This window comes from Lethenteron reissneri, chromosome 30, assembly GCF_015708825.2.
Source record: "Lethenteron reissneri isolate LAM-NWPU_2019-01 chromosome 30, ASM1570882v1, whole genome shotgun sequence".
In the NCBI taxonomy this organism is placed as follows: Eukaryota; Metazoa; Chordata; class Hyperoartia; order Petromyzontiformes; family Petromyzontidae; genus Lethenteron; species Lethenteron reissneri.
In genome coordinates this window covers 4206303-4228980 of record NC_083808.1, presented here as the reverse complement: position 1 = coordinate 4228980, position 22678 = coordinate 4206303, and the positions used below count along the sequence as shown (strand labels likewise).

Genomic DNA, 22678 nt, shown 5'->3' with positions numbered 1-22678 from the left:
ACTTGCTGCTAATTATAACGAGGAACGGCGGTGGCGTCCAAATGCAAAAAAAAAACATACCACCATCGTACAAATATTATACCAATACTTTGCACTGGGATATAAGATATAATAATTGGGTTTTTTTCTTTTGGAGGGGGCGGCTGAACAACCAGAAGGGGGAGACTGCCTCCCGTCGGCCCACCAACGCTACGATGCTGACCGCCGCCAACCACTGCAGACTCAGTGGGGCAGCAATTGGTCCGTCCACGTGTTCCGACGAATACTTTAACAGGTAACCGGGAGGACCGAATGCTGACAATCTGGCTTCACCTGGGATGTGACGGCCACTGGGCGCCCATCATCGAGTGGACTTCATGCAAGGAACATCCCCACTCCCACGGGCGTCCACAAGTGCAACCCGTGACCCCGCAGCAACGCACGTGAATATGAAAAACAAAGTTAACCATTGACGATATAACACTTGAGCGTTCGACTTAATGGCTTGTGTAAATACAATAATTTATTCAGGGTTCATGGTATTAAAGTGTAGCTTGGAAGGATACCTACATTAACAATCGCTTTGCGAATTTCACTTTAAAAAATACATCATGGTACTAAGTCTACATTTGTCGTGTGATGTCGTCGTTATATTATTCAATCTTGTTTGGTAGCTTCTTGCGACGGTTTGGGGATTTCATCCAGCAGTGGATGGGGATCATGTCGAACGATGCTGTTTCGGCTGTAGGATTTCGGCGAGCCTGAACTTTGTTCATTCGAAATTACCACATGACCAGGGTGTGAAAGGGCAGCTCCATTAATGAATCTAAAATTTAATTTACCAGTCAATTTAGCTTCAGGCGAAATACACGAAAATGTGACAAATGTCACTGGGGTTCAGTTGAGGGAAGTCTACCAGGTCGTCATGGGCAGTGCAAGGTTTATATCCTGTATTGTCAGTGGAATCTTATTTTTTTAGAAAGCCCAATATTTAAATGTTGCCTTGCCCGCATGTGAAAAGGTGTACGGACAATGTACAACTTAAGATTTGTTTATTTATTCAATGTTAGTGGTGCAGAAATTAACCACGCGGGAAATTGATACAAGTCAAAACTGTGGGTGGCGATTCCATGCAATATTTGCATTCACTGCAGTGCTCGCGCCTCTAATGGCTGCATGGGTGACATGAACCTAGTATTTAAAACATAAAACCACACCGATTTTTACACAATGAATGCATGTATCGTAAGCATAATCAATATTAATCAATTCCATCAATGTATTGTTCCATCCCCAGTTTGAAATTTAACTGTCCAAAAGTTGACAGGAACAAGTCAGTGACCCACACATGGAAGGTGGATATTTCCTCCATAAATGGAAGATCAGGGCTTTGCCAATTTTGCGAATGCATTAAGGTGCAACTCATCAGGCGTACATCATTGATGACTGCCCAAAACGACGCGGAAATTTTAGTGGAACAAGCGTACTCGACTCAGCTATCATGGATGTTGCAGAATGGCTTACATTAAAATACAATTGCAGACTTTTCTCAAATGCCACACAAAAGGAGAAGTGACAATGTGAGCGCTAAGTGATTTGTGACACTGAAGCCATAAGGTGCATTTTACATGTGTACAATAATTCAACCATTCATCACTCCAGAATTCCTGCCTGCATGATCTTTATTTCGGTTTGTATACTAAGATGAAATCTTTTCAATCTGTGAGTTAATATTCATCTGATAGTTGCATTTAACTGTACAGCAACAAAGAAAACCACACATTATTACAGAGGATTCTAAACACTGGGGCTAAAATCAAGCAGTACAAATGCATCAAAACCACTAGACAACATCAGGCTTTAATAACTACAGCCTCAAGCCATAAACGGTTCCATATCTGTTTCAACGTCCGGTATCAACTATCGTCAGAAGCATCAACACTTTGCAACTTTGAAGAGGAAATAGTTTGAAAAATCATAAACGCTCAGTTTATGGCTGCAAAATCAATGTCTTCGAAATGTTGCACAAATTCCATCGGTTTTTGTAGATGGGGCGCGAGGTCATTCCATAGAACCTTTGAGTTTCGTTCTTCGAACTTGAGAAAAGATTAAGGTGTCGCTTACTTTGTACAAGTGGAAAACTTGCCAAAAATGGGCTAAAGAAAACCCACAACCGTTCATGTTCTTAGACGTGATCACTAAAATGTTTATAAGTCTTTAATCTATATCAAGTACAATTAAAAAAAAGTATGTAAATATGAAGACATAGGTACCAAAAAACATCACTACAAATCAAAAAACTACTTTTTTTATCAAGACACCTGCCCTTCTGCTTTGCTGTTGACATCACAGCAAATTTGTGAATAAAATCATCCTTTGTCAAAACCTGACCCTTGGCTTCACGAGAATTAGTTCAATGAACGCGTTGAAAATCTTGGGTGGGCACGGCAGTATTTCCTGGTTGTTCTCAGTCTAAAAGTAGGCCCCAGCGGGCCCAATTTCGCATCGTTAAGTTTTTTTTGTTATTGTTTTCAACAGCGGCCAGCGCTCGCGACATCCCAGGCGAGGAGTGTGACCGCACATCAGCTTTTTGTTGTTTGGGGCAAAAGGACACGGGGAGGGCAAACTGGCCAAACATGAGACCTGCAAAGCGGCCGTGCCCCTCTTTAAATCTCCTCTCCATCAACGATGAAACACTTCTCTCTACATCCACGTGCTGGATTTTTCACTTTTTTTTTTTGCCACACGTGAACCTTGGCTCCAGGAATGTTTCACCTGAGATGGAAGCTGGAACAAAAGGATGGGTTTTTTTGCCCCCCCCTCCACCCACACACACAAACCTTGTTGCTGGCCAACAGAACCCCCACCACACAAGTGCCATCAATGGTCGAGCAGTTGTTTCGATTTACATCAACGTGAAGTCTTTGGAGTTGAGCAAACAGAATGCAAATTTCGCAAAATTTCCCTTCGTCCCTCCGTGCAGTTTATGGTGAATGCGGTTTTCAACAGGCTAACACAACTGCAGTGTTTTTTAAATTGTTAACAAAATAAAAAATTTTAAATGTGTATGTTTCATTCCACCTTGAGCTAGTATTTCCCAGCAGGTGCAATAAACTGATTGAAAAAGGAATAAAAAAAAAATAATGCAACTGAATGAAGCAGAATTTAAGCTGTAGTGACCAATATTTATATTGCGCATGCAAATTATTATGAATTAGACGCCTTAAGCGTAAGAACAAATAAGATGTACCTCTTGATGAACTTGATTCTACTACCAACTTCTGTGCACAGCTGACTGGACAAGGCTTACAAACTTTTCCGCACAGCCATCTAGAGCGGAGAGAGCCTGGTAGAAGGCTGTATTCAAAAATCGCTGCAGATCACTCCAACGCGGAACAAGCAAAACTCGAAATCTGTCGCTGCACGCGTGCTTGGTCTCTTCACACTGGACTAACAAAGTGGTATCACATGCAGCGGAGGTGCAGGAAATTCTTGCGCAAAGCAGCAGGAGGGGGCCTCGGAGAAGCCGTGCGTTGGGATCAGCTGTTCGCCCGTCGACTCGATGCTCGCCGGCGGAACTGTTGGTGCTGGCAAGCTGCGGTGGACGCAGACACACTTTGCCGCTTGCGGGGAGATGCCTCGGGGTGAGCGTCGGCGACAGCCCTGCAATGAAAGGCAACACGTGAGGAAATATCGAATCAGACAGGGTGCACCCTCAAGATTTAATTTCAGTAAACTTTCATTTGCAATGTTCTTGATGTTATAACACTGGCAACAGACACTGTCTTTCCGACAGACCTGTTCTTCACCTGAGGACGGCTGCTTGCGTTGTGGCCAAAACGTCGTGAGAATTATTTTATGTTTAATTTTTATTATTTTATTATTTCCCTTCTACGTGACTTTACCGAAAGAACCAAGAAGATTAATCCCTGCAGTCACGAAAGCTTTAAATCGAAAGTTATCACACTGGTCAACAAAATTTTTTTTTTCTGGCCTGGACTTTTGCAGCTGTTCTAGACCAATTTCAGGGTGCTGATTCCAAATCTGATCTCAGATTTGCTCTATCACATCTCATTTATATGCTATCGGCATACTCCATTTTCATTGATTTTACCCAAAATTAACTCTGTCACTTAATTGCAAGTAGTTGCGAGTCAGTGACTGCTTTAGTGTTAAAATATGGTGCTGTATTTTTAGGATAGTGTGTTTATAATAGAATTTTATGTAGATATCCACATTTATTTAATATTTTTCTTCTGCAGTTTTTATTGAAAATGCAATATTTGATATCTCAAAAACCTGATGTGATAAGACAAAAACTGATGCCAGATTTGGAATCAGCATCCCAAAATTACCTTAAAACCGTTGGAATACCTTATGCCAGAAAAAGTGTGTTGACCAGTGTAAGTGTTTATCACAGTAACCGACATAACTCTTTAACTCATACAACACTTTTAATGTAACCTGATGCTTTTAAGCACTATTACTGGAACATGTGCGGGCCTGTCAACAAAAAACAAACGTTTATGCACCCATTATTCAACGCATTGTAATCCTCCGCGACAACTCTTATGCGAGCAGCATCCATCTGGCAACTCACCGGGGCACCTCGTTTCAAATTGCAGGCAACTACCACAACAGCTCTCAGAAAAAGAGGGGCACTGGATCTTTGCTCATTCTGGCATTGATGCCAAATCAACTACCAGGCTGTGTGGCATTGCAGCCCCCAAGTTAAGCTGGCCCACACTTCCAAGTTTCCAGCATCTAGATTTCTCTGCAATGAAAGATTCTGAAAAGTCATGCATTAAATTTAAATTAGCCCAGAGAGAGTCAATCAAGCCAATGTGGTGGGTGTTAGGTTAAATCGTTTCGGTGAAAAGTATGCAAGGTTTGCGATGGTAATTGCATTGGTAGCGACCTGACATTTAGCAGTCACAAATGCACTAAGTGCCAACTTAAAAATGAGAAAAAACCCTTTTAAGTAAAATTTAAAAGTGTGGGTGCAATGTAGCAGTGGCCCGGTTTTACTGTACACTCTGCGCAAGTACAACAGCTGCAAGCACAATAAATACCGACAAATCCCACCTGTGTGGCTGGATGTGTTGACTGCCGGTCACCCACTCCGGACGTCTCCGACACTCCCGGCATCCAACGGCGGCATCTCAAGGCGACGCTGGCACGGTCTGCTGCTGGGTGCGAGTCGCATGGATGCACCACCTTGCTCTCTGGGGCACCGCTGATTGGGTTTGGGTGGGGTCATCCTCGTTGCATCAAGATGCAGCTTTGCTCCTTGTGGCAAGCACAGGTTGTTGGCAGTAGAACAGTTCATCAATAATCACAGCAATACGGAGTGGCGCAGGCTTTCTGGGAGAACGCATTTCACTTTTGAAGAACTACAGGTGGCATGTTGGAACACTTGGGGAAGGAATGAAATATAACTTTATTTCACTTGAATTTCACGTGCACTTTTCTTTCTTCATGAAGGCAAGTTTCACTTCTTTGAGCCATAGGTTTCTATGCTTTTTGGTGTTGTGGGCAAGCAGAAGAGCAGGAGGGCAGGACTACAAACAGGCATTACTTTCACTGGCGTAGAGTGTTGCAGAAACAAACTGAAGCATGTTGATGGGACAGAGCAGAACTTTGTGGCGTCGATTGGTTGCTTGTGAAGATTCAAAATTTCAGTAAACAAAATTCTTGCAAATGGTATCGAACTTGGCTTCAAATTCTTAAAGGTAAGCAAATCCACTGTTGAGCTTTCACGGAGGCACTATAGAACAGTATCTACCCACAATATTATTTGTATACATAAAACTAAATGAGTTATCATTTAGAAATAATTAGCAAAATGTTAAGGAATTTCATGACCCTATCTGGATTAATATAGCATAGGTGTGCCAATATTACATTAACACAATTTCCTCTTTAAAGTTATTCAGTGCCCAAAATGGATAACATTAACAACTGCACAATGTTTGTACACCATACTTTTTTAACTACCATTTTACAATTGTGGACAATATTTAACAGAATACATGCAACCAAGAATGCTTCAAAGTTGCCCGTCATATTTTCAGAATTCTGTATATCAGCGAATAAACAAATACGACTAAATAGAAGCACACCTTTTGACACTTACAACATACAAGCTTTAACAACTTTTGTTTTATCGGAACTGAATGTTTGCAGAGTTAAAAAAAAAGCCTTGTAGCCAAAATTTAGACATTCAGAAACAATAATCAATTTCCACTGATATGCAGACAGGCATTTTTTCTGTTTAATATTTTTTGTGGGAGTATTTTCTTTAGACAACTGGATTTGAATGCATAACAAATTGTCATGATGTGGAAAAATAAGATTTCGACGTTGGCCTTTTTCTGCTGTTTTTCTATTTCTGTTGCTTTAAGCGGTTCCCCGAACGATGACGACTATGAGATGGTCCTCGTCCGTTTTGGCCAACGTCCTGGCGGGCTCTTGAAGGTACTGCTGGGAGAATTCGCACGGCGGGAAAGTATGTAGCACGCCAACAGACTCCTTCTCCTTGCTTCCGCCTCCACCAATGGGTAAGCTGATGACTCCCGCCGCCTGCTTATGCTTCAAGTACGACACCAGGTTGCGCAGCGGCCTCGGGTCGCCCGATTTGTTCGCCTCCTCGTTCGAGTTTGGACGGGAGGGCAAAGCGAGGAGGACGCAGTGGCCGTCAGGCCCCGCCTGTTTAACACGTCGAGTCACCTCATCAAGTTTCGGCTGATCCAGACGCAAGCGTTGCGTGATCTTTAACTGCGTCGCTGGTGCTCCAGACGAGCTGTCTTGCAGCAGGCCTCGCGCAAGGATCAAGTCGCCATCGACAAGGTACATGCTCGTTGGGAACGAGCTGTTTTTAAGGACGAGTACACCCTGCCAAGCAAGGTTCAGAATCTGAGCATATTCAGACAGCACCTGAGGGGTCTTCCCACTCTCTGTTCTTAAGGAATTATCCACTCTATTCCTGCCCTCGTGCTCACTATCACTAGTTCTGCGGGAGCGCTCAACATTTTGGGAAGCATTTCTGCCGCTTTCACATCCGTTTGGTTCTCGCTGCTTGTCTTCAACAGGCCCGCGGACACCATCAGGACCTGCCAGACGTTCAGAATCACTACTGGGCCCACCGCCATCCCTGCCGCGATCCAACGAGCCGTAACGGCGCCTGCCGCGGTTCCTTTCTTCAAATGGAGAGCGGTCACGATGGCCGTAGCCATCGGGCGGTATGGGTGGTGGTGTCCTGCGGCGGCGCCTGTCCTCCCAGCCAGGAACGCCACCGAACTCGCGCATCCGTTCATTCGGCGGCCAGCTATCTCTGTGTCGGCCGCGATCGGCTTGAGGATACACATCGAAGGTTGCTCCTCCTCCTCCTCCTCTGCCCCCTCCGGCCTTGTTGGGGCTCCCCCAATTTCCATCCTGGTGGTTCCAGCCACGGTCTCCTCCTCTGTAGTGTGGGCCTGCCATCAAAGGACTAGTTCGGTCTCGGCCCCTGTTATCAAAGTGGCTCGTGTAGCCGTCCGGCATGGCGTCAATGGGCGGCTGGTAAGGGTGTATCTGCGGGTCGGGGTAGCGAATCTGCCCTTCCATGTCGGCGAAATCTAGGCGCAGCCGGCGATCAGAGCCCGGCATGTGAAACCCACGCATCTGTGCCCAGGCGGCCATGGCAGCGTCGAGACTTTCGTACTGAATGTAAGCAAAGTTGTCGCCCTTCCTGTAGTCTATCGAACGAATGGTGCCAAAACGGTCAAACTCCCTGGCCAGGGCCCCCACGTGGATCCAAGGGCCCAATCCACCCACCCACAAGCGAGTGGTGCACGTAGCCTTACCATAACCGATTTTTACCTGACTCCTGCCAATCACTTTGTGCGACATAGCCACCTTGGCCCTGTGCGCCATATCCAGGTTTTGGAACTTGACGAACCCGTACGAGTGGCCCCTTATGTTGCGCTTTATGTCCACCTCCTCCACCACGCCAAAGCGCTCAAAAATTCGTTTCAAATCCGCGCCGGTGACCTCCGTGTCCAGGTTGCCTATGAACAGCGTGCGAGTCGCCCTCTGGTCATCCTCAGGCAGTATGTGCAGGTCGTCATCGTCCCGCAGCGCGCCACGTCCGCTATTTGGCGGGTACACACCACTGCCCCCCCTCATCCTGCTCTCGTACGTCCCGTACTCCCCTCCCCAATCACCTCCTCCCCTGTCACGTGCCAGTGGCTCCTCCCTCCCAAGGCTGGCACGCCGGGGTCTCGGCTCACGCATGCCACGTGCCCCCGGGCTGGGGGACAGACCCCTGGGCGGGGGTGGTGGTGGCGGCGGCGGGGGCGGCATGCTGTAAGGATACGCACCCGGGGCCCCATAGGGCCCGTAGTCAGTGGGCGGAGGCGACGGGCTGCGCCGCCGGTGGTGGTGGTGATGGTGGTGCTGCTGCGGCTGCTGCTGTGGCTGGTGGTGGAGGTACACGGCCTCAATCTTGAGCAGGCGATCGTAGAGCACCAGGCGGCCCTTGGCATGCCGGGCGTCCCGGGCGTCGTCCGCACGCCGGAAGTTCACATAGGCGACCCTGCCCTCGGCCGGTGTTAACGTGATCTTGACGCTCACATCACCAAACTTCTTGAACTCGCGGAAGAGGCCATCCTCGATCTCCTCGTCTGACAGCTGAGAACCCAAGTTGCTGATAAGCAGCGTTTTGTACTCCGCAGTGGGAGCCGAGGGCCGGCCACTGCTACCCCCACCACCACCACCACCACCTGCGTTACCACCACCACCACCACCGCCGCCACCGCCACCATCACCTCTTTTTGTGCGAACCCCGGCGAGGGCGGAGGAAGCATAATCTCTGTCGTCACGGCGGGGGCCCTTGTCTCCTCCACGCTCGGCACTCGACCTGCGGCCGCGTTCCAGCAACCCAGGGCCCCCGCCACCACCGCCGGATGACCCCCTGTGGCCGGGGCCCCCACCCGTCCCTGCCCCTCCTCTGCCCTCACGGTCGTCGCTGAAGCCTCGGGGCCTCTTGCTGCCCTTCAACGGGGACCCTCCCCGATCAGGGTTTCCGCGCTTCATGGCAGCGGCGGCGACGACAGCGACACTGTCGCTCCCAGGTCGGTTCCGAGCTGCGAGCAAAAAAACAAATAGCACAGTGGGAACACACACGCACACACACAAGAGGCTCACGCAAGTGAACATGACACACTGGCCAATAAACATAACAATTGCCTAATTACTTTCCAGGGCACTTTCCTGGTCTCAAAGAAATGTACATTTCCGTCCGCATACTTATAGTACAAGTTTAATGAAGCAAGAACTTTAGACTTTAAAATACAATTGTCTACATTTGGAGTATTGTAGAAATACAAACCATACTATCACAATCATTAGCAGTGTTTAATATTATAAAAATATATACACAGTTGATTAATCCTTCAAGCGATGACCTTTCTTTGCTTGAAAGGGTCATTCACACAAACGTCCCTTCCACATACCCGCTCTTTCCTGTAAAGCCACAAAAAACGAGCAGTGCAATGTTAATCTGAATACAACTTGGATTCATATAGCAACTACATAACTTCTCTTGAAGGCGCTGTTTAAATAGGGTAGCCTTTTTCAGTGACATTCATTTCAAAGCGGATAGGAAAATAATTACAAGACAATAGGGCGAAATTCAATGACAGTGGTAAAAGCGAGACTGAAGACATTCAATTGTAAAAGAGGCAGTCATCGGCAGACGAAAATTGCTACTTGAATAAAACAAGTTTTATGCTTTTATCACAACGAATTATATGACCTACACTCGTACACAACAGCAAACACGAGTAAACTCCAGCCTTTTGGCGGCAATAGTTTATGGATCACGCAATATTAAAAACTCCCCAGAGTTGCAAGCTGGTCAGGGCATTGCAATACGGCAAATGGGTTAATGCACCCGTCTGTACGGACATTTGAGTGCCACCCCCGGGGTCCTGTGTGTCGGCGGGCTTTCTACGGATACTAAGATGTCCAATAATGAAACACGGATTGACCAAACATAGCAACGCAGGACCGACTTCCTCGCAGCAGACTCAACCGAGGCCCTCCCGGACATGCACACACCACCTAAACGACGCATTCAGACAAACTCACCCACGTTACCGATAACATCGCCACTCAAAACGCCTCCTTTTCTCCCTTGCCTGCTGCCCCGCACCCCACCACCACCACCAACCACGAACTACCTTAAACTCGCGGCGAGAGCACGAAACGGGTGGGGAGCAATCAGGCGGTCTATTGTGATGGAAAGGAACGGGAGCGAATGACCGCCGGTGGATGTGTAGTAGTCGGCAGTGGTGGTGATGGTGTGGGTGGTGATGGGGGGGGGGGTACAACCGTGATAGGTGTCACACAACCCGCGCAAACAACATCGAGAGCATTCGTCGGCAACACAAAAATCCCGGCGCGAACGAGCCGTGCCCGACTACACGGCGGCTTGAGAGGCCCGGAGCCGAGACGGTGTGGAGGGAGAAAAAAAAAGACACAAACACACACACGGGTCCGCCATGTTAGAGCATCAAGGAAACGAGGTCGAAGCCTTCGCGACCAGGCCGCGTCCCCCCCCCACCACCACACACCGTCAAAACTCGGGCAGAGCGGTGGTGTTGGCTGGGTGTGTTAAGGGGGTGAGTGGGTGGTGTTGGGAGACGCTAGCTGCCCGTGGTGGTGGGTGGGCTACTCACGGGAGCGCTTCCTCGCCGCGGTCGACATGTGAACGGTGTCGGTGACGACGGCGGAGAGCGGCGCTCGCTGCTGCTGCTGCTGCCTGTGGGCGGGAGGCTCAGGACCCCAACCCCCTCCCCCCCCCCCATTCACCCCGCCCCCCTTCACCCCCCTTCACCCCGCCCCCCACGACTTCGCCTCCTCTTAGGTGGCCGTGGCGCTGCCAGCACAAGCCCAAGGTGCCTGCGTGGAGTGGCGGCAGCTGTATAAATATTTGAAAAAACGTATTCTTTGGTTCTTTCGGTTGAGTCACGTCTAAAGATGAAATAATAAATTAAAATAATAGCATATTACGACGTTTCGATTGCAACACAAGCAATCATCATCAGGCATGAAAGAAATAGCAACAAAAATCTAACTAGAAAACTATAGACAGACATACAAGCAGACAGACATCACAAGGACACACAGAGAGAGGACACATATCGGCACAAAGAGAGGGGTCGTTTCTGTGCAGTCACGAAAGCTCCAAAATTAAGATATAAAAAAAAACGTTGTGTTTGGGTTGATACTAACATGGTGGTGGGTGAGGGTGGTTTTATTTTTTATTATTTCGGGGTTGGTTATGTTGTTGGTTTTTATTCCGGGGATGAAAAAAAAGCGGTATCGTTGCTATGCTGTAACCTCCAATCACCCGATACGGTTGTCACGTTTACATTGATATGTATTTAAGATGGACACAGTTTTTTTAGTTGCATTTATTAGGTATAGCCCTGTGAGCCATTCGGCTCTTGAATCGGGTGCAACCGCAACGAACAAAAAACAAAAACATGAACAAGAAAACATCTTAAAGTGACCCTGTGCAAACAGAAAAATCCAGGAAAAAACTGCAAAATCTTACAGAAAAAAACACCGTACACCAACGCTGTGCAAAAATCCCAGTGGGATGCAAGTCAAACAACAACAACAACCACAAGACAACTTAGATTAAAGCCATGAGTCTAACTCCGTACTACAACACAAATTCTGACAGACGACAACGATGCTAACAAATGATGTCCACTTGTAAAGCAGCCGCCTCCCCACTATTCTTTCTCTCGAACAGAGATTGAGAGAGGAGGAGGAGACTGCTAGCTCTGCGGTCCTACAAGCATAAAGTTGTTCACCGGCCAATGAATGCGTGTTTGTGCACGTGAGAGGAGATGTTTGAGCACTCGGAGGAGAGAAAACCCAGGCGGTGCCAGGGAGACAACGCCAATCTATCCCGCGCAGACGGATACAGGGGAAAGTCCGCGTTGTTTTAGCTGTACTAAGGGGCCGTCCATAAATGACGTCACGCACCTGGGGGGGGGGGGTCAGACATTTGTGACGATGTGTGACGACGTGGGGGGGGGGGGGGGTTGAGAAATGTGACGTCACATCAAAATGCGCAACTTTAAATAAATATAGACAACACGTTCTACTTATTAAATAGACTTTTTAATACATTTTCTCCTACAACATCAGAGTGCAGCGCCACATTAAATACGCACTACAATGACAATAGTTTAAAGCGATTTGAAGCATGTTTTATTTTTGGGGGGGGGGGGGCAGAGCTTTGTGACGTCATATTTGAGGGGGGGGGGTCTGGCTTTTTGTGACGCCATGTGACGAGGGGGGGGGTCAAAAATCGTCAAAAATCGCGTGACGTCATTTATGGACGGCCCCTGACGACTTGTAGCATTCCAGGGCGAATTACAAGCGACCTCGGGCAGGGAGTTTCGCGACATTTTGTGCGATCCACCAACGGGAGGTAAAACAGGCCACGAGCGAAGCCAACACGTGCGGCTTAAGAATGTTTCGTGACTGCATTTACACTCAACGTCTTACACACACACACCACAAACTCGTCCATTGCTGCCCGGGTAGCACCACGTGTAAAATCAAATCGCGTATAAGCATAGTCGTTTGAACTCCCACCAGCCGCTCAATTTCTACTACGACGTTAAAACGAATCCATTTTTAGATCGACTGTGGTGTGAGTGGTGAATGTCTAACAAGGTTCCACTGAGTGTCATCGTCACGTGCTGCCCACGATCCAGTAAACGTGGAATTTTGCACCACCACTCACCCAAAATTCCAGATTTGCTAATCACGGTTTATTAATGACAGTGTATCCCATCGTCTACAGTCGGCAGTACTATTTGTTTACGAGTAAAATACCCTCCATGCAATTATATTTCACCACATAGTTTTGACTTGTGCATACAATATAAAAAAACAATTTGTTCAATGCTCAGGTAGAGTATTACCTGTAAAATGTTTTGTGGGACATTTAAAAACCCGAATTAGATCATAAAAAGCAACATACCTTGGAGCTTAAATGTTTGCAAATACTAAATTAAATACACTTTAACGTAGACATTTGGTAATACCACTGTCATTGATTGTCATTTGGTACGTCACACATCTCAAGTGTGTTGTACAAAAAAACACCCCGATGATGTTCGAGAGATAACTTGTAAAAATTCAAATTAATAAAGCGAATGGGGAAGTAGTGAGGTAAGGAGTAGGATTATGAACGTTTCGGTCAGACAGTGGCAGCATTGTCAGTGAACAGCTGTCTCGACCCAAGTAGATGGATGTGAGAGACTGGCACAGCGATAGAGTTATACTGGTAGGAACCTCCTGGTTACACCAGCCCACAGGGGATTATTGTGTCCGTCCGTCCGTCGTGCAGGGAGGGGCTGGGTGGGGATGGAGGGGCTGGGTGGGGAGGGGAGGGTGGGGAGGGTGGGGCTGGGTGGGGAGGGGCTGGGTGGGGAGGGTGAGGAGGGGCTGGATGGGGAGGGTGGGGAGGGGCTGGGTGGGGAGGGTGGGGCTGAGTGGGGAGGGTGGGGAGGGGCTGGGTTGGGAGGGTGGGGCTGGGTGGGGAGGGTGGGGAGGGGCTGGGTGGGGAGGGAGGGTGGGGAGGGGCTGGGTGGGGAGGGTGGGGCTGGGTGGGGGGTGAGAGGGGTGGGACTGGGTGGGGAGGGGAGGGTGGGGAGGGGCTGGGTGGGGAGGGAGGGTGGGGAGGGGCTGGGTGGGGAGGGTGGGGAGGGGCTGGGTGGGGAGGGTGGGAGGGTGGGAGGGGCTGGGTGGAAAGGGTGGGGCTGGGTGGAGAGGGGCTGGGTGGGGAGGGTGGAGCTGGGTGGGGGGTGGGAGGGGTGGGACTGGGTGGAAAGAGCAGGGGCTGGTCACCCCGTGGTGTCCTTATAAAACTCAACGTTTCACCTACTCACGCCGGCTTGTGCCCGCCCTCACAGTCGGCCATATTTGCGGAATACACCACGCCTGGCCGTTGACCCTGGCCATTGACCGAGCAACCCAACGTTCCTACCAGCTCCCTCCGCAGGAATGTGTTTTCCTTTCCCCCTCGACAGTGTTGAAGATGAGCCTCGGCTAGAATCAGGGGTTAGTTGGATAAATCCGTTTTGGTGAACATTGCCTTTCATTTCTGATCCAAATCAATCTGAATGCAAGGAGATGTTTTACAGAAAATGTATTTTTATGCAATCGGCGACGGATTACAAAGTCAAAAATAACTCTTACAGAACAGATTCCAAAGAAAAAAACAGGTCCTGTTGCAAGAGATTGAACCAGTTGCTTAATCCTATTTGCACGGTTAGCTATGTATTGCGCGAAAAAAAGTTCAACATACATACTGTACGTACAATCCAGAGCCAATTCCCTCGTGATGTTGATGACAAATGTGGTTTTTGCAATTGTGGTGAAAGTGGTAATTGTGATGTTAACACTATAATTGGTGGAAATACGACATTGGTAATTATGGTGGTGAAGAATATGATTTTGGTGTGATGATAACAATTATCGTTGTGATGGTGATACGTATGCTGGCGATGTTTGTGATGTGGGGCTACCTTGTCAGCAGAGGGCAGTGCAGTGAAATGTATTCTTGCACTATTCTCTCCGCCTTCATCAACTCACACTGACACATGTGAAAACGTGTTCATGTTTGTGATGATGATGATGGTTGGTGACTTATTATGGTCGTGGCGAAATTGGACGTTGCAATGATGGTGCATTTATGCTTTCGTGGTGTAGCCAGTCAACCCACAACACCTAGTTCTGTCCCGTGACCTCCTGCCAGCAAGCCTTCGACACATCATGTGGCTTCAAGGTGCACCTAGGCCTGGCACATGGCACGTGGTGACGCGACTGGCACTGAGTGGCGAACGGCGTTTGTTGGTGGTCGTGGTGATGATAATGGCCAATAGTGGTTTTGACCATTAAAACATTGGAATGAGTTTTGGAAATGGAGTCAATGGTAAGACGATTGATTATATGCAAAGTACAGTACTGTAATCATACTTATAGTGCAACGTGTATATTGCCGTAACATGAAAACCATTGATAGGGGCTCTGAAATATTAAGGTGATGGTAACAGCCCCTTATATTCGGTTATCCACTTGTATACACGTCATGTGTGGGTTGTGCTTTGGGTCGAGTCATCTCATCGATAGAAAAGTTCAGAAACAACTGAGACGATGAGACGATTATTCGGTTAAGTTGATTTATGGAATCGAAATTATAATGAATCTAATTGAGTTGTGGTCAGTACTCAGGCTCCTTGGCATCACCAAGCGAACATCTCCCGTCCAACTTCTTTTTCTTCCTCCAGCTATTGTCAAGCTTGTGCGATTACTGTAATCTAGTAATCGGACCGTTATTCAAATTATTTTAATATAATCGGATAGTCCATCTCGAAAGCGGAATTTCCACCACTGACTCAATCAAGCCCTAAACGAGAGATACTGTCCCATGCCCATTTGAACAGGAAGCCACTGCCTCTGAGCGTGTTTGCCATGTACTGTACTCTTAATCAGGGCATACACGTGTCTGTATTTGTATTATTCTGCGCGTTTACCCAGGAAGGTTCAAAAGAACTACGCTGAATGGAGTTCAAAATAACTCAGAAACAAACACCTTTGGGGGACGTCACATCAAAATGCGCAACTTTAAATAAATATAGACAACACGTTCTACTTAATTAAATAGGTTTTCTCCTACAATATCAGAGTGCAGCGGCACATTAAATACGCACTACAATGACAATAGTTTAAAGCGATTTGAAGCATGTTTTTTAAAAAAAATTGGGGGGGGGGGGCAGAGCTTTGTGACGTCATATTTGAGGGGGAGGGGGTCTGACTTTTTGTGACGCCGTGTGACAAGGGGGGGGGGGGTAAAAAAATCTTACAAAATCGCTTGACGTCATTTATGGACGGCCCCTTGTGAAAGACCCAACGCAGAAGATCCCTGGGTTGATCTTCCACGAAGTCCACCCTAAATCGCATCAACTGCATAAACCATGGAAGATGTGGATACCCTGATGCGCAAATGAACAATTAAAAACTCTCCAGTGTGCGACTGTAGTTATCCAGAACAGAGCGTACAACGTATAACGACGCAATGCCCGATCCACAAATACGAAGGGGACATCAACAGCGACGCACTCCGCTGCTCCTGACGCGGTTGTCTGGCTTGACCACCTCGATGTGAAATTGTCGTTGTTGTTCTGCATCTTCTACATCAGCCGTACGGAAAAAGAAGACCCAGGAAAGTCACACTGAGTGTCAAGACTCTCTTTCAGGAGGGTCCTGTCAATGTTTCGCAGTAGGAGGCGATGTTGCAATGTGTAATCTCAATTGTGTCATTTTCAGGATACATTTTCAGCATTGGGATGTTTTGGCCAATACAAATAATGGGGGAAACCGGAAGAAACCCGGAGGAAACCCGTAGATAACAGGGGGAGAACATACAGGCTCCACACAGAAGGGCGCAGCAGAATCATAATTTTATTTCTGCATTTCCCATAAATATGCTAAATTCCTCTTGATATGCAAATTATTTTGTCAAGGCGCCCTTCCCCCCTTCCAACCCAGCTTAAATATACGCTCCAAGCGTGGTGGTGTTTCATTCAGACGCTGTCTCCCCGACAGACCTGGTCTTCACCTGAGGACGGCTGCTTGCGTTGTGGCCGAAACGTCGTGAGAATTATTTTATTATGTTTTATTTTTATTATTTTATTACTTCCCGTCTACGTGACTTTACCGAAAGAACCAAGAAGAAGCATCATCTTTAGTTATCCTGGAGAAATCCGATGAAAATGAAGCTTATTTTCACAGATGTGCGGCAGGGGTGGGTCAGAAAGTTACAACAACAAACAATACGGGAATCAAGTCAGGAATCGAACCCACGAATTTCTTGTTGTGAGGAACCAATGTTAGTTACCACTCCTCCATCCTACCCTCCCATGAATGTTCATGTCCGTAGTGTCCATGTGTGGTGACTCTTAGATGTACACTGTCATGTACATTGCGTCACGAAAGGGCTATGGGGAGGGAGGGTGGGTGACGGAATGGCGTGGAGGGGTGAGGGGCAGGGAAGGGGAAGGGAAGTGGCAATGGAGAAGAGGTGAGACGATAAGAGAGGAATGAAATGAGGTTACGGAGGGGGACTTCTTAATGTACAGGGGAAGTTGATTCCAATGGTATAGGGTGCGAGGAACTGCGTGGAAACAGTACTACTTACGTCAGCCAGGTGAACTTAAGGCCAGAATTGTAGTTATGGTCAAGATAAACGTTTTTGCAACAACTCATGGAAAATAAAAATGCTGACTTAAATATCAAATTTACAGTGGCTTTTCTTCAAAGCCGTGAATTTATTCAATTCAGCAGGTTTCACGAGTTGTTAATTATTTACAACTTAATCAGCGAATCGAGTTTACAACTACATTATTGTTAAAAGAAAAATGTTGAGCTCATTGTACCAATCGAGGTAAAAGGTGAAGACGCAGCCCTGCAATTGCTTGCCCACGTCACTGCTGGTGGAAGGGCCTCCACAACTAGAGGGGGCTTTTAGAAAGCGTCCCTAGAGGAGGGTAGTTTGGCCTGATCTTCCACGCTGGCCAGATGTGGAAGAGGTGAGAGTACCCACACTTTACCCCACCACACGCTATCTGTCATTCGACTGAGGTGTACACATTTACTACAACAGGATAAACTATTTTTTTTATTTTAGCTAAATAAGGCCCACTATAGCTACTTTTCAGAAGTGACCTGGCCACAAATGATAGCTCAACGAAGTGGCTTATCACGTGGAAATTTAATGCAGCCAAATAAATACTGTAAAACGCATGTTTCTAAATATGGAAAGAAAACCCGAAAAACCCGGAGACAAAATCCACGCGACCACGGGGAATACACGAAAACTCCACATATACTACAGCCATCAGGGTCGGGGTCGAACCCACGACCTCCTGTATACCGGGCGAGGTAGTTAACATCTCGCCACCGTGACGCAGCACCCGATTCAAGAGCCGAATGGCTCACAAGGCTATACCTAATAAATAAACTTGAAGTTGAAACTGTGGCTGGCTTTCAGAAACGTGTCTCATGCTTTAACTGCCGCGCAGGGAGATCGAACACGCCACCTCTGGATTGCAGGTCCAGTGTGCAAACCGTTATATATACCATGGCAGCATCCTTTCGTACGGTACATGATATGACATTTCCGCATTAAAAACTATGGTTGGAACTATTAATCGATTATTACCAATTATTACGCTCACATTACAGTCCCTGGGTTGCAGAAGACCCAACTTACGGATATCCGACCTTATGGAAATGCCCCCCCCCCCCCCCATGAATTACGTTTAAAAAATTCAACACGCGGAAACTTTTGCGTTAATTAGTTACTTCAGCGGGCAGCCGCCTTACACCGTCTCGCTCGAGTTTCACTCGGATTAAGGTCAATGGAATTTATCTTTGATTTCAGGGACGGAAATTTGTTCGGTTTCCGACATACGTAAAATTCGGGTTACGGAACGTAACCCTTGCGTAACCCAGGGCACTGCCTGTACATGGAATTCGTCACGATCGTGCGTCTTGAACATCGCTGCATTTCCATTCGTATGTCGCGTGTGAGCTCCAACGCATTCAGGTCACACCTACTGCAACTCGAGGCCTGCTACATTCACCAAATATGTGTACGGTGCGGTGGGCGGAGGAGGGGGGGAGAAATAATTATAGAATCGAGAAGAGAAAATTCGTGACAATTTATCGAATTGATTTTCACTTGGTGACCCATTGAATGTTTTTAAATGCAGTGTACACGATTAACTACCAGATATAGTTAATAATTACTTTAGTCTGGCGAGGCTGACGTGGGTGGTGAGTGTCTGGTGAGTTGTATAGGTTAGCGCGCGTGGTGAGTGGTGGTGAGTGGTGGTGAGTGGTGGTGAGTGGTGGTGAGTGAGTGAATGTCAATGTAAATTGCGAGTGGTGAATGTATCGTGTCTGATGAATGAGCGAGTGTAATAGATTATTTGGAATGGTGATTGTGATCCGGTGAGGCGTCAGGTGAGTGGTTGTTCAAGTGGTGAGCGTCAAGGTGAGTGGTGAGGGTCAGGTAAGCGGTGATCACTTCTCGCGATGACGAGATGATAACAGCTTCGTCTGATATGATGATGATGATGACTCCTGCGTGTATTTATTTCGATTTAAAGCTTTCGTGACTGCAGGGATTCATCTTCTTGGTTCTTTCGGTAAAGTCACGTAGAAGGGAAGTAATAACCTGAGGACGGCTGCTTGCGTTGTGGCCGAAACGTCGTGAGAATTGTTTTATTATGTTTTATTTTTTATTATTTTATTACTTCCCTTCTACGTGACTTTACCGAAAGAACCAAGAAGATCCTGCGTGTATATTTATAATTTCTTTGTCTCTCTCCCGCTCCCCGTGGTCGCGTGGATTGTTCTCCGGGTCCTCCGGTTTTTCCCTTCCACATTTAGAATGAACTTCACGGCGTTTAGAGTAATTGGCTCCGCTGTAAATTTCCACGTGGCGATAATCCACGTCGTCGTTGAGCTATAATTAGTGATAGCCCAGTCGCTTCTGAAGAAAAGAGCCATAATGCCCAGTTTGGGTCTTATCTGGTAAAATAGTTTAAAGGTGAGGTGAGTGGTGAGGGTGAGGGTGAGTGGTGAGTGGTGAGGTGAGTGGGGAGGGTGAGGTGAGTGGTAAGGGTGAGTGGTGAGTGGTGAGGTGAGTGGGGAGGGTGAGGTGAGTGGTGAGTGTCAGGTGAGTGGTGAGGGTGAGGTGAGTGGTGAGGGTGAGGTGAGTGGTGAGGGTGAGGCGAGTGGTGAGTGGTGAGTGGTGAGGGTGAGGTGAGTGGTGAGGGTGAGATGAGTGGTAAGTGGTGAGGGTGAGGTGAGTGGTGAGGGTGAGGTGAGTGGTGAGGGTGAGGTGAGTGGTGAGGGTGAGGTGAGTGGTGAGGGTGGGGTGAGTGGTGAGTGTCAGGTGAGTGGTGAGGGTGAGGTGAGTGGTGAGTGGTGAGGGTGAGGTGAGTGGTGAGTGGTGAGGGTGAGGTGAGTGGTGAGGTGAGTGGTGAGGGTGAGGTGAGTGGTGAGGGTGAGGCGAGTGGTGAGGGTGAGGTGAGTGGTGAGGGTGGGGTGAGGTGAGTGGTGAGGGTGAGGTGAGTGGTGAGTGGTGAGGGTGAGTGGTGAGGGTGAGGTGAGTGGTGAGTGTCAGGTGAGTGGTGAGGGTGAGGTGAGTGGTGAGGGTGAGTGGTGAGTGGTGAGGTGAGTGGTGAGGGTGAGGTGAGTGGTGAGGGTGAGGCGAGTGGTGAGGGTGAGGCGAGTGGTGAGGGTGAGGTGAGTGGTGAGTGGTGAGGGTGAGATGAGTGGTGAGTGGTGAGGTGAGTGGTGAGGGTGAGGTGAGTGGTGAGGTGAGTGGTGAGGTGAGTGGTGAGGGTGAGGTGAGTGGTGAGGGTGAGGTGAGTGGTGAGGGTCAGGTGAGTGGTGAGGGTGAGGTGAGTGGTGAGGGTGAGGTGAGTGGTGAGGTGAGTGGTGAGGTGAGTGGTGAGGGTGAGGTGAGTGGTGAGGGTGAGGTGAGTGGTGAGGGTCAGGTGAGTGGTGAGGGTGAGGTGAGTGGTGAGGGTGAGGTGAGTGGTGAGGTGAGTGGTGAGGTTAGTGGTTAGGTGAGTGGTGAGGGTGAGGTGAGTGGTGAGGGTGAGGCGAGTGGTGAGGGTGAGGTGAGTGGTGAGGATCAGGTGAGTGGTGAGGGTGAGGGTGAGCGGTGAGGGTCAGGTGAGTGGTGAGGGTCAGGTTAGTGGTGAGGGTGAGGTGAGCCATGAGGGTGAGGTGAGTGGTGAGGCGAGTGGTGAGGGTGAGGTGAGTGGTGAGGCGAGTGGTGAGGGTCAGGTGAGTGGTGAGTGGTGAGGTGAGTGGTGAGGGTTAGGTGAGTGGTGAGGGTCAGGTGAGTGGTCATGTGAGTGGTGAGGGTGAGGTGAGTGGTGAGTGTTAGGTGAGTGGTGAGGTGGAGGTGAGTGGTGAGTGGTTAGGGTGAGGTGAGTAGTGAGGGTGAGGTGAGTAGTGAGGGTGAGGTGAGTAGTGAGGGTGAGGTGAGTGGTGAGGGTGAGGCGAGTGGTGAGGGTGAGGTGAGTAGTGAGGGTCAGGTGAGTGGTGAGTGGTGAGGGTCAGGTGAGTGGTGAGGGTCAGGCGAGTGGTGAGGGTGAGGCGAGTGGTGAGGTGAGTGGTGAAGGTGAGGTAAGTGGTGAGGGTCAGGCGAGTGGTGAGGGTGAGGTGAGTGGTGAGGGTGAGGTGAGTGGTGAGTGGTGAGGGTCAGGTGAGTGGTGAGGGTCAGGCGAGTGGTGAGGGTGAGGCGAGTGGGGTGGGTCAGGTGAGTGGTGAGGGTGAGGTGAGTGGTGAGGGTGAGGTGAGTGGTGAGGCTGAGGCGAGTGGTGAGGGTGAGTGGTGAGTGGGGAGGGTGAGGTGAGTGGTGAGTGTCAGGTGAGTGGTGAGGTGAGTGGTGAGGGTGAGGTGGAGGTGAGTGGTGAGTGGTTAGGGTGAGGTGAGTGGTGAGGTGAGTGGTGAGGGTGAGGCGAGTGGTGAGGGTGAGTGGTGAGTGGGGAGTGTTAGGTGAGTGGTGAGGTGAGTGGTGAGGGTGAGTGGTGAGGGTGAGTGGTGAGGGTGAGGTGGAGGTGAGTGGTGAGTGGTGAGGGTCAGGCGAGTGGGGTGGGTCAGGTGAGTGGTGAGGGTGAGGTGAGTGGTGAGGGTGAGGTGAGTGGTGAGGGTGAGGTGAGTGGTGAGGCTGAGGCGAGTGGTGAGGGTGAGTGGTGAGTGGGGAGGGTGAGGTGAGTGGTGAGTGTCAGGTGAGTGGTGAGGATCAGGTGAGTGGTGAGGTGAGTGGTGAGGGGGAGGTGGAGGTGAGTGGTGAGTGGTTAGGGTGAGGTGAGTGGTGAGGTGAGTGGTGAGGGTGAGGTGAGTGGTGAGTGTTAGGTGAGTGGTGAGGTGAGTGGTGAGGGTGAGTGGAGAGGGTGAGTGGTGAGGGTGAGGTGGAGGTGAGTGGTGAGTGGTTAGGGTGAGGTGAGTAGTGAGGGTGAGGCGAGTGGTGAGGGTGAGGTGAGTGGTGAAGGTGAGGTGAGTGGTGAGAGTCAGGTGAGTGGTGAGGTGAGTGGTGAGGGTGAGGTGAGTGGTGAGGGTGAGGTGGAGGTGAGTGGTGAGTGGTTAGGGTGAGGTGAGTAGTGAGGGTGAGGTGAGTGGTGAAGGTGAGGTGAGTGGTGAGGGTGAGGTGGAGGTGAGTGGTGAGGGTCAGGCGAGTGGTGAGGGTGAGGTGAGTGGTGAGGGTCAGGTGAGTGGATGTTTGGTTCGGGTCATCGCTAGCAGCACTTGTCCCAACAGTTCGTGAAGGCTACACGGGTGCTTTTGTCTTTGGAGGTGTGAAGAGAAGAGGGGGGGGAGGGGTAAGAGGGGGGGTAAGAGGGGGAGGGGTAAGAGGGGGGGTAAGAGGGGGGGGGGTGCGGGGGGATGAGGGGGGAGGGTGTGGGGGGAGGAGGGGTGCGGTGGAGGATGAGGGGGAGGGGTGCGGGGGATGAGGTGGGGATGAGGGGGGAAGGGGTGGGGGGGATGAGGGGGGAAGGGGTGGGGGGGATGACGTCACGCCATGACGCGCCACGCGCCG

The 22678-nt window shown here is 49.1% G+C and overlaps 1 protein-coding gene across 1 annotated transcript; it reads right to left on the bottom strand.

The window, feature by feature from the left end:
- Positions 1 to 1643: 1643 nt before the first annotated feature.
- On the bottom strand, positions 1644 to 10807 carry LOC133349428 (RNA-binding protein 15-like). The gene is made up of 3 exons (XM_061562848.1): positions 10701 to 10807; positions 5065 to 9104; positions 1644 to 3642 (listed from the first exon to the last, which is right to left on the bottom strand). The coding sequence occupies exons 1-2, from the start codon at positions 10726 to 10728 to the stop codon at positions 6379 to 6381; spliced, it is 2754 nt and encodes a 917-aa protein (XP_061418832.1). The 5' UTR covers positions 10729 to 10807; the 3' UTR covers positions 1644 to 3642; positions 5065 to 6378.
- Positions 10808 to 22678: the final 11871 nt, after the last annotated feature.